This window comes from Camelina sativa, chromosome 6, assembly GCF_000633955.1.
Source record: "Camelina sativa cultivar DH55 chromosome 6, Cs, whole genome shotgun sequence".
In the NCBI taxonomy this organism is placed as follows: domain Eukaryota; kingdom Viridiplantae; phylum Streptophyta; class Magnoliopsida; order Brassicales; family Brassicaceae; genus Camelina; species Camelina sativa.
Window position 1 is genome coordinate 19448391 of NC_025690.1, and position 12443 is coordinate 19460833.

At 35.9% G+C, this 12443-nt stretch overlaps 2 protein-coding genes across 2 annotated transcripts in view; one reads left to right on the forward strand and one right to left on the reverse strand.

Annotated features, from left to right (window-relative positions):
• LOC104792366 (DExH-box ATP-dependent RNA helicase DExH1-like) overlaps nt 1-1749 on the forward strand; it is a gene marked incomplete in the record, with an annotated part of 6060 nt that extends 4311 nt beyond the window's left edge. The window contains 5 exon segments of the mRNA XM_010518496.1: nt 17-290; nt 380-572; nt 674-857; nt 956-1324; nt 1407-1749. Of these exon segments, the coding sequence (XP_010516798.1) occupies nt 17-290; nt 380-572; nt 674-857; nt 956-1324; nt 1407-1538 (1152 nt within the window).
• Nucleotides 4635-6292, reverse strand: LOC104792367 (E3 ubiquitin-protein ligase PUB23-like). The gene has a single exon (XM_010518498.1). It carries the CDS (start codon nt 6144-6146, stop codon nt 4896-4898), a length of 1251 nt encoding a protein of 416 aa, XP_010516800.1. The 5' UTR covers nt 6147-6292; the 3' UTR covers nt 4635-4895.

Below are 12443 nucleotides of genomic sequence, written 5' to 3' on the forward strand. Positions count from 1 at the left end.
TTTGGTACAAATGCAGAGACGAGGTCGTGCTGGACGTGTCCAAGCTGGAGTTTGCTACAGGTTGTATCCAAAAGTCATCTATGATTCTTTCCCACAGTATCAGTTACCAGAAATCATACGGACTCCACTGCAAGAGTTATGCCTGCATATCAAAAGTTTGCAGGTTGGATCCATAGGATCATTCTTGGCCAAGGCATTGCAGCCACCAGATGCACTTGCTGTTGAGAATGCTATTGAACTTCTCAAAACAATTGGGGCTTTAGACGACATTGAAGATCTTACACCCCTTGGTGAGCAGCAATTCATTGGACTTTATTACTGCACACTTTAATGTAATAGTTGTTAATATATGTTATACTCAAAACCATTTATGTTACAGGTCGGCATCTTTGCACTCTACCCGTAGATCCAAATATAGGAAAGATGCTTCTGATTGGAGCTATCTTCCAGTGCGTCAATCCTGCTTTGACAATTGCCGCTGCGCTGGCATATCGTAGCCCATTTGTCTTACCGTTAAATAGGAAAGAAGAAGCTGATGATGCTAAAAGATATTTTGCTGGTGATTCCTGTAGGTATGACTTAGAGACAAATTACTTTATTTTTCATCCACGTAGTCAGTCAGGTCCCTGTGTTCTGCTTCTTACAGAAAAGATTGCATTTCTGTGTTGTGCAGTGATCACATTGCCCTTCTTAAGGCATATGAAGGATATCGGGATGCAAAGCGTGGTGGAAACGAAAAAGATTTTTGTTGGCAAAACTTTCTTTCCCCTGTAACTCTAAGGATGATGGAGGATATGAGAAACCAGTTTCTTGATCTTTTATCAGATATAGGTTTCGTAGACAAATCAAGGCCAAGTGTAAGCGTCAAGAACCAGTCCTAATAATGCAATTATATTGTGGAACTCTGATAGAATCTAAAATTACTGACTTTTCACATGCACATGGTGCTTTTCAGGCATACAACCAATACAGCCAAGACATGGAGATGGTAAGCGCGGTTTTGTGTGCGGGGCTGTACCCAAATGTTGTGCAATGCAAAAGAAGAGGGAAGCGCACTGCATTCTACACTAAAGAGTTGGGTAAAGTTGATATTCATCCTGGATCTGTCAACGCAAGAGTAAATCTCTTCTCGTTGCCGTATTTGGTCTACAGCGAAAAGGTGAAGACGACAAGTGTATATATCCGAGACTCAACAAACATATCAGATTATGCACTCCTTATGTTTGGTGGCAATCTTATCCCAAGCAAAACCGGGGAAGGTATAGAGATGTTGGGTGGGTATCTCCATTTCTCTGCCTCAAAGAACGTCTTGGAACTGATACAGGTAAAGTTGTATTATCTCTGTCAAATCTCTTTTGTTCTTCATGTGTTTCTGTGATGTGAAGAGGATTTACATGATTGTGCAGAGATTGCGGGGAGAGGTGGACAAGCTGCTGAATAAGAAGATAGAGGATCCGAGTTTGGACATAACTGTGGAGGGAAAAGGAGTGGTTTCAGCTGTGGTGGAGTTGTTGCGTAGCCGAAACATCAGGTATTAAACAAAATACTTATGAGTCTTACCTTATTGTAGGAAGGAATAAAAACTTTGATTATTTGAAAACAAGGTCAATTGTTGGGACTCAGCTTAAATTTTAAAAGATTATACAAGTTGTAATTTAGAGCTGTTGATTAGTGAGGATTTACAATAAATAGTTGTGCCTTAGTTGTTTCGGCTAGGCCGAGTTTTGTAGTGTCATTTCATTTCCCATTTTTGCTATCTTTATTTGTGGTTAAAAATTTTATGTTGAAAAGAAAATGAACATGTTATTGCTTCGTAAGCAATGTGTCTCGTCTCATCCAATGGCTGGTAGAGGTCGAGTTTCGACTTGAGCGTTATTAGCGTATAGTTTCAAATGTCATATGAATGAGAAGTAAGCAGTAATACTCATGTCATCTGATCCTTATTGTCTTCTACCAGACCTTTGGCCATGAATTGATCTTAGGGAGTCGCTGAAAACTAGAAGTTATTGGCACATTTGAGAGTTGAATGAACTCTGGTTTACATTTGAGACTTGATCCTAGAAATTGAAAATTTTAACTACAATAAGAAAGACCTGCCAATTAAAATAAATCCAAGCTGTATGAGTATGAAAATAAATATCATTTTCATGACGCTTACCATGCATGATCCATTCGTTCCGATTTCTAAATCATATGTCGAACTAATGTGTGTCATAGTCGAACTCTAGACCATTGGTTCTACTCTGACTTTCTTCTTTATCTCTTTGTTATTTGGACTGGATCCACTCATTTTCGCAGGCCCGATCTCATTCTTGTCTTATCCTTTTATTTTGTCTAGGTTATTTCGTTTCGTTTTCGCAAGAATCGAATTCACTTTAAACTTGCTTAAAACTTTAATATGTGGTCAGAAACTTATGTTAGACACAGACATGCTTTGAGTTTTATCTGCGAAGTATTGATTGGTTTATAATTAACGTACACGATAGTTTTAGTAATTTGTCAAACACTCAAAACCATAGGTTGAGTTTTTGAATACAAAGAGAGAAGAATAGTGAGGCAGTGAGCAGGTCAATGGTTTTAAACCATATGTCGTAGAGTGGTACTTTACGTGTCTATATTACGTCTTTGTATATAATATTAATTTATTTTGAAAAATCACATGTCATTCATTAAATTTTCAAGTTTAAAACCCTACGTTGCAGTGAAATCAACTCTCTCGATCGCTCTCGGGAAATAATAGTATGATACAACCAACGATGGAATATGAAAACGTACGAGTCTTCTATTGCGGCGTCAAAATAGTTTGGTCCTTCACGTCCGGTCCACATCTTTATTATATATGTTTGCATTATAAATCCATGCGTTAACAAATACATACCGGCGCGTGTGTTATTGGATCAAAACATAAAAGCATGGCTATGTATACAAATTTGTGGATATGGCCATATGGGGCTTCTTCTCATATACCAGAATGTATTTTACAGATACGAAAATTATTGTTCACGGTAATAGACGTTAATATAGCAATTAATTAGGTAGTTGCAGTTACTACTCCAAGTCCCACGTAAAGAAATAACGATATAATATATGAATATGTTCAAAACTTCCACATCTAGAGACTAGAGCATGAATATAAATATATAATCCATTGAATTCTAGAGCATGAACTAAAGGTATTAGTTAAGCAATTCCGGCCAATAAAAAAGCTAGTATCATATAATGGTTGATCAAAGATTTAACGTTAATATATATACACTACTTATTCGGTTCAAAGAATCCATTTTTTTATAGAGTATAGATGTGAAGTTCCAAGATACCTTAAGTATATAGTCGTTTGTTGTGATCTCATGTATTATTATAAAATAGTCTATTGAAAATGTGATGTATACTAAAATTGTCTATTGTTAAAATATGTATTGTCGGAAGAACTTCTCATTATAAAGCATCAGAGAATCGTTTATCGCGATCGCGTGTAGCTTCCTTTACAAAGCAAATAATATTGTTCGATCTATGAATTATCATTTTATAATAGGATAAAATCAGATGTTTCTAATAGTACTGCAAATTCGGTAGTAATCATAAAATAAAATAAAAAACAACTAGGAAGGTATTATTAATGGGTGAGACAACTGTTTTATTTATCAGGTCGAAGACTTCTACGTTATGAATTCTGAATCTGTCTGTGAACTGTTCATCTACAGCTATCAGTTGTGGTCCAGTCTGGACCCTCGTTTTGCACTTTTAAACTCAACTAAGAAGCTGCTCGCAATATATGACCACTTCTCAAATTTTCTAAAATAAAAACTGTTCACTATTTCTTTAAAGAACAAAATTACATACACCAATTAAAAACAATATATGGTCGTCATGCTTTTACTTATTTTAATTGTTTTACTATATTTTGTGTGAGATATGGTGGGTGATGTGGTTCTATACTGAATTGCTCCTCATTTTTCTTCTGTGTCAACTTCTTTGTTAATATTTCCTAATTAGGTTGCTCATTTTTTTTTTTTGTAAACCTTTGTCTTCACTCTCGACTGCGTCGACTTGTATTCTAATTTCGCTGGTCAATGAGGATTTGAGTCATTAGATGCGACGCAAATGTGTAACAACCAGATCTCTATATTTCTTTTATTTTATTTAAGAAATGTATTAATAATTTAATATATATTGGAAGAACGAAGTTTCAACCAGATGCGATCTGAAAGAAAACAAAAAGATTTTATTTCTTATGTTATGTTTTTAGTAAACAATCGTATAAAAGTTGTTCTTATAACATGTACCAACAGTCCAACACCATGTGCCCCGATTGTTAAATACAAAGATTCTCGCAATAAAAAACGAGGTCCATGCATTGGATTAATTAAGAAATTGTAACTTGTTGATCTGAATTTGAATGGTACAAAACTGATATATATATATTATTATTGTGTAAAACCAAAAGAAATAAAATTATCGTAGGCAAAAACTGATACATATTAATCATTTCCTCGTTAAAAAAAAATCTGATGAAAATTAAATGGTATGCTCCCTTTATCTTGAATCTGGATTATTATGGAAATTAAATGATACAAAAATTAAGAAAGAAGAAAAAACGTTTTCACAATAATGAAAATGCAAGTGGGAAATGAGAATAGCCATGTAACCTGTGATTTTCATTAATATTTTTTGCAGTTTCCATATATAGAAAGAATATTTGATGAACATTTTCCTCTATTATCTACATTGTGAACATCAAAAGTATGAAAAAGAAACCTAATGAAAATTGGATAATAATATGAATATTACACTAGTCTTTTCAACAGCACCGATGAATAACTCTCATATAAGTGACTGTACTTATTGAGAATTGGACTCGTTTGTATGTCGTCTGTACGATGTTTTCTTGGTTATCATCAGCAGGGATATGCAAGAACCATGTTCTTTGGGAGACAAGGCGAGTCCTTCCAAACCCTAGCGTGTAACTTAAGAAGCTCCTTCGCCTTCTCTTTAGTCTTGCCCCCACAGCTTACTTGAAGCACAAGACAAAGCTTCGCTACAACCCCCAACTGTAACATCTCGTTCAGCAAAGCAGGCGTCGCGCAGAACTTTCCCACTGACAACAAAACCCTAACCGCTCTATCGCTTGCCGTCTGCGAAACCCTAAGTATCTTCTTGCACACCACCGCTATGGCTGCTCCGTGTTTCAAGAACTCGGCTCGTCCCTCCGCACACTGACACAACAGATCAAGAACCACCATCGCCATCTCTGGACCTCTCCTATCTGATGAGAAGCTCTCGTCCATGAGAAGCTCGATTATCACAGAAATCACTCCAGCTTCCACAGCCTTGTGTCTGTTCCTTCCCCATGGACATATGTTCACCAATATATGCATCGCGGCTTTTGTCGCTTTGCGTGAGATCCGGTCGTCCAAGATCTCGACTACCTCAGTGAAAACCTCTGGCTTCAGAGTCATGATCTGCATTGGATCCGCTACTTCAAGAATGTTCTTGAGAAGCAACGTTGCATAGGCTCGGGATTCGTAGATCCCGCGCTGCATGATCTTCGTCAAGGACTTTACGATATCGTTACCTTTCTTGTTGTTTAAAAGATTCTTGAGGACTGTCTCTGAGGTCTCGAGGTGGTAGAGTAAGTTGAGGCTTTCGTCGGTCAAACTCCCTAAAGATTGAAACCCATTTTCTGAGTCGTTGCTTACGATGTTGGCCAAGAACTCTGGTACTCCGGCGGCCTCCAAACACCGCTTGTTGGTCGCGTTCTCCGACATAATTTGACGAAGTCGTTTGAGACACTTGGCCTGGTTTTGATGCGAAGAGGCTGAATCTCTAATGAGCTTTTCGATCTCAGCTTTACAGATCGGAGGTCTCGGGGTAGGGATCCTCTCGACGCCGTAGGAGGCGTTTAGGGTGCACCAAGATTGGATGAGACGGCGAAGAGTGTGGTTCGGGGTGAGATCGGCGTCGGTTATATCTTGTTTGGTGACCGGACACGAGTTCTTCTTGCCAGAAAAGAGCCATTTCTCGATGCTGTCTCTGTCGTAGGTTATTCCGGTAGAGACTATCACTGGATCTTTCATAATCTCTAGAGAGATGGGACAAAGGAAGAACGGAGGAATCTCGATTTCTTCATCCATTGATCCTCCAGACATATGATATATGAAGATGCTGTGAGATTTGTATGAGAAACTAGATGAATATATTGACCAAAGAAGCTTAGGAACAAAACCAAAATTTATATATGTTTTTCTTGCTACAAGTTGTAGTAGTTGAGCTTGGGAAGATGTGAATTGGTTTGAATATTAAGTTAGGAAGAAGAGAGAAAGGAGGTTGGGTTTATTTATATAAAGGAAATATCAAAAAATTAATTCACAATTTTTAAAAAAGTCAAAACACGGAAAATACAAATACTGACACTCTTGTAAAGCTGTCCCTATTTAACTAAAAAAAGAAAAATAACCTGCCCTGATTTAAAAATATTATTAGTATTATTTTCTTAAAGATGGAACGAACGAGGAACATAGATTTGACCTTTTATTTTTCTCTGAATGATGGATGACTGATGAGTTGGGTGAAGAAAAAAGAACACGTGAGACGTATGAAATGGTTTGACTTTTCAATGAGTGATCGTAACAAATGGATAAGAAAATTAGTGATAAATATATAAAGAGAGAGCCAGTGGGTCGGGTCGTGGCGGTGGTGAAGACAAGAGTCAGCCTGACCACTAATATCCGTTACTCAGTTACTCAGTTCGTATCCGTCCCGAAAAAAGGTACCCGTAACCTTAGAGTCGAGTAAAAAGTTTTATAAGTATGCTACCCGTAAGTAAGGGATGAGTATTGGGTATTAATTTAATTTTCAATACCCGTCCCGTTACTCGTCCCTTTACCCATTTTGTAATCCAACCCGTTAATACTCTTTAATATTTTGTATTATTATTATATATTATTAATTTATAAATATATTCTATAGTTAAAGTTAAAGCCTAGGTTCAATTTAGCCCAATTAAAATGATACAAAGCCCAATTCAATTAATATATCCAAGACCATAACCTAATTGAATTAATATATATTTCACCTAGCTAACATAGTTTCTATTCTCCTCCTCCACTACACTTCCTTGTCGGCCGCCAATTAGTTTCTAGGCTTTCACTTTGAAACAGGTTATTCATGTCTCATTTTATATTCAAGATTCTTGTTGCCACTTCTATTTTTTATTCATCTCTATGATTTTTTGTTTAGGTTATATTGTTATGTTGTAGATGGCAATCGAAGAAATCGAAGATCCCAAGGTGGAACATAATGAAGGTCCCGACATTGATAAGGTATCTCCAAAAATAAAGTCAGTGGCTTGGGATCATTTTAAGAAAACAGAGAAGGGAGATAAAGCGAAATGTAACCATTGCTCACAACTTGTTGGTCTTACGACGAAATCTGGTACCACTACAAGTAATATGATTAAGCATAGGAGGAGATGCAAAAAACTTCACCCGGAGCTTGCCGTTGAAACAATGGATGGAAAAAGATTCAAGCAGGCTACCTTGTTCAATCAATCTAACAAAGATAACACTGTTGGAGCTGTTCCATCATATCTAGCGTTTAGTCAAGAAGATTCATGCAGAGCTTTGCTGAGAATGATTATAAAGGATGAGCTACCATTCAGGTTTGTGGAGAAAGTAGGTTTTCGTGAATACATGAGCATTGTTCAACCTCGGTTTGCTATTCCTTCTCGTAGATCAATAACTAGGGACTGCATGAGTTTATTTCTTGAAGAAAAGAGCAAGTTGAAGAAGTTCTTTAAGAGTTACAGGGGATATGTTTCTCTCACTATGGATACATGGACGTCGGTGCAAAACTTTAGCTACATGTATTTAACAGCACACTTCATTGATGATGGCTGGAATCTACATAAGAAAATCATCAACTTTTGTCAGATACATAGTCATAAAGGTGAGATGATTGGGAAGATGCTTGAGAAATGTTTAGTTTCTTGGGGAATCAACAAGGTTTTTACACTCACCGTGGATAATGCAAGTGCAAATGATGTCGCTATAAGATTCTTGAAAAGAAGACTTAAGTCATGGGGTACAAGTTTCCTTGATGGTGATTATCTTCACATGAGATGTGGCGCTCACATCTTAAATTTGGTTGTTAAAGATGGTCTACAAGAGACGAATACTGCTATTTTTCGAATTCGTACTGCTGTTCGCTACATAAGATCTTCTCCGGCTAGATTACTAAAGTTTAAGGAATGTCTTCTTCATCAAAACATCTCTACTACATCTGGACTTACTTTAGATGTTGAGACAAGATGGAATTCCACATACCTAATGTTGGAAGCTGCTGTGAAACTTAAGAAGGGATTTGATATGCTTGAGTTGGAAGATGAAAAATACATGGAAGAACTTCAGAAAATAGGAGGTGCGCCAACTGAATCTGATTGGACCTATGCAATCTCCATTTTACCTATCTTTAAGTTCTTCTATGATGCCACTTTGAAAGTTTCTACAACACGTTATGTCACGGGAAATGCTTATATGAAGGAGATCTTTGGTGTTGGCCTTATGATTCAGAAAATGGAGTTAAACAAGAATGATGCTAATCTGAAGTCAATGGCTGGTAAAATGAAGATAAAGTTTGATAAATACTGGGGAGAAAACATGAACTTGGTGATATTTATCGCATGTGTCGTTGATCCTCGGTATAAGATGAAGTACGTGAGTTGGCTGATCCGTGAAAGTTATGGTGGGAGCGTTGTTGAGGCCTTGATCGAAAGTATTCATACTCTGCTTGAGAAGATGTATCAAGTCTATGAAAGCTATGCTTCAAGCTCTACTACAAATACTAACCAAGTGCCAAGAGGAACCAGTAATTTAGAAGAAGTGGATGTGGTTGGAAGTTTTGATCTTGATTCATTGATGGATATGCATGAAGAAACATAAGCAAATTTGGTTTTTAAAACAGAATTGGAGTGTTATCTAGTTGATGATTGTGTTCCTAGGTCTGATCCGGATTTTAATATATTGTTGTGGTGGAAGAAANTTGAAGAAGTTCTTTAAGAGTTACAGGGGATATGTTTCTCTCACTATGGATACATGGACGTCGGTGCAAAACTTTAGCTACATGTATTTAACAGCACACTTCATTGATGATGGCTGGAATCTACATAAGAAAATCATCAACTTTTGATCTTGATTCAAGCTCTACTACAAATACTAACCAAGTGCCAAGAGGAACCAGTAATTTAGAAGAAGTGGATGTGGTTGGAAGTTTTGATCTTGANAAGAAAATCATCAACTTTTGTCAGATACATAGTCATAAAGGTGAGATGATTGGGAAGATGCTTGAGAAATGTTTAGTTTCTTGGGGAATCAACAAGGTTTTTACACTCACCGTGGATAATGCAAGTGCAAATGATGTCGCTATAAGATTCTTGAAAAGAAGACTTAAGTCATGGGGTACAAGTTTCCTTGATGGTGATTATCTTCACATGAGATGTGGCGCTCACATCTTAAATTTGGTTGTTAAAGATGGTCTACAAGAGACGAATACTGCTATTTTTCGAATTCGTACTGCTGTTCGCTACATAAGATCTTCTCCGGCTAGATTACTAAAGTTTAAGGAATGTCTTCTTCATCAAAACATCTCTACTACATCTGGACTTACTTTAGATGTTGAGACAAGATGGAATTCCACATACCTAATGTTGGAAGCTGCTGTGAAACTTAAGAAGGGATTTGATATGCTTGAGTTGGAAGATGAAAAATACATGGAAGAACTTCAGAAAATAGGAGGTGCGCCAACTGAATCTGATTGGACCTATGCAATCTCCATTTTACCTATCTTTAAGTTCTTCTATGATGCCACTTTGAAAGTTTCTACAACACGTTATGTCACGGGAAATGCTTATATGAAGGAGATCTTTGGTGTTGGCCTTATGATTCAGAAAATGGAGTTAAACAAGAATGATGCTAATCTGAAGTCAATGGCTGGTAAAATGAAGATAAAGTTTGATAAATACTGGGGAGAAAACATGAACTTGGTGATATTTATCGCATGTGTCGTTGATCCTCGGTATAAGATGAAGTACGTGAGTTGGCTGATCCGTGAAAGTTATGGTGGGAGCGTTGTTGAGGCCTTGATCGAAAGTATTCATACTCTGCTTGAGAAGATGTATCAAGTCTATGAAAGCTATGCTTCAAGCTCTACTACAAATACTAACCAAGTGCCAAGAGGAACCAGTAATTTAGAAGAAGTGGATGTGGTTGGAAGTTTTGATCTTGATTCATTGATGGATATGCATGAAGAAACATAAGCAAATTTGGTTTTTAAAACAGAATTGGAGTGTTATCTAGTTGATGATTGTGTTCCTAGGTCTGATCCGGATTTTAATATATTGTTGTGGTGGAAGAAAGCAAGTTCAAAGTTTAAGATTCTCTCCTTAATGGCAAAGGATATTTTAGCAATACCAGTTTCAACTGTTGCTTCTGAATCGGCATTTAGCACAGGTGGTCGCATACTTGATCCTTTCCGAAGTTCTCTCACACCAATGATAGTTGAAGCACTCATTTTCACTCAAGATTGGATTCGGTATGATTATCCACAAGTTTCTTCGGAGGAAGAACCAATGGAAGAGCTTGAGACTCTAGAAGATGGTAAATTTTTTAATCTTTGAGCTTTAATCAATGAATGTTCATATTTATTTATACACTTACAAGTTACTTTTTGTTTGTAGAGTTTAGCGCTTTCCCCCAAGGAGTTAGTCTTTCTTTGGAAGATGAGTGGGATTAACTTCATTAAACACGAATGAAGAAGGTAATATTTTAAACCTCATACTGTTTCTGTGAATATATGTTGGAGCTTGATATTGATCTTTTGTATTACGCTTATGTTTAGGTAAGGAAAGAGAATCAAAGTTGTTAGGAAATTACACGGCAGCTTACGGAATAACGACAACATGAAATTATAAGCTTTTTAAGTTTGTAATTTTATAATTTTTGATACTATATGTTGCATACATTTATGAGTTCTTCTTTTTTGGATTTCGGAATATGAAATTATTGATATTTATAAGTTCTTTTTTTTTGCGGTTAACGGTTTTTTTGCCGGATACCCGTTTTTCCGGGTATCCGTTAAAAAGTCAGATATTTAAAGGGTCAACTGTTTTTTACCGGGTACCCATTTTTGCACGTACCCGCTATTTAAGGGTCGAGTACGAATAATTTTTTTCTATTACCCGTAAGGATCGGGTCGGATAAAGAGTATCGAAAAATTCAAGGATACCCGTTCCGTGCCTAGCGCTGGACAAGAGTGTCTTCTTTGTGTCAATTCCTATTTTTTTATTTACTCACATGCCATAATCGATTGATTCTTCTTCCTCTCTCTTTTTTACTCATTTTTGCCACCCATTTTGACTTTTGATTTCCTTTTTGATGTGTCGTAACAAAAATAACAGTAACTGTATACAAATTTTTAGTACGACCTTTGTTTGAGATTATATATTAGTCAATATTTGCAAACTTTGTAGTACTAAAGGATCTTTTTGGCTTTTTAGGATATACCGATATATTAGTATCAAAGTGAATTGTATATATCGTGAATTGAAAAATGGTAGAATTGGTTTATCATCCATAGTTATTGAAAAATCAGTGTTCCAACTATAATAATCATACTAGATTTGAATCCGCGGTACACTATAATATTATATTTTTTTTTTCATATGATTTCTTACGTATTTTTACAATTTTAATAATATATTTCCAATATGTAAACTTTCTTGTTTATTAAATTAGTTGTAAACCAACTAACAATATTTACAATTTACAACTAATTTAATAAACAAGAAAATTTACAAATTGGATATATTGTAGATACATGTTTTATTTATTTTTATAACGCAATTGCATGATTCATGAACATGTTTTTTATTTGCAGTGGATATTTTATCAAATATATACTAAATACCGTATGGAAAAGCTGTATAAAGCAAATAAAGTTCACTAAAGCAAATAAAGTGAACTTATTTATTAAAACAGGTTTACGAAACCAAACTCATTTACTCAAAAATATAAATAAGAAAATTACATGTGTGTGTTAGTAGGATCAAAGGCCCAATATAAGTCTCAAATACTTTTCTTCACGGGTTGGATTCTTTGAAAACACGCGGATCCTCTTCTAAACGCATGTTAATTATTAATTAAGTTTTTTAGTTCCGATTTTAACCTTTTCAGTTTCAATTAAACATCTCTTTTGTGAATAAATTAAATCAGTGGCAATTGCTGTAAATAAAACCATAGTTTTGGACATTCTTAATTTTGTACTCCTCCTTTAATAGTATTAAGATTAAGATGATTTGCCACATATTAATGTACGGTAGGATATTAGGGTTAAATTGATTTTTACTCCCTTTGTTTAAACTGAATTCTCCCCTGTCTAAAAAGCCAAACAAT

Coding starts and splice junctions, on each gene's coding strand:
- LOC104792367 (XM_010518498.1), bottom strand. CDS start 6,146: ATGTCTGGAGGATCAATGGATGAAGAAATCGAGATTCCTCCGTTCTTC.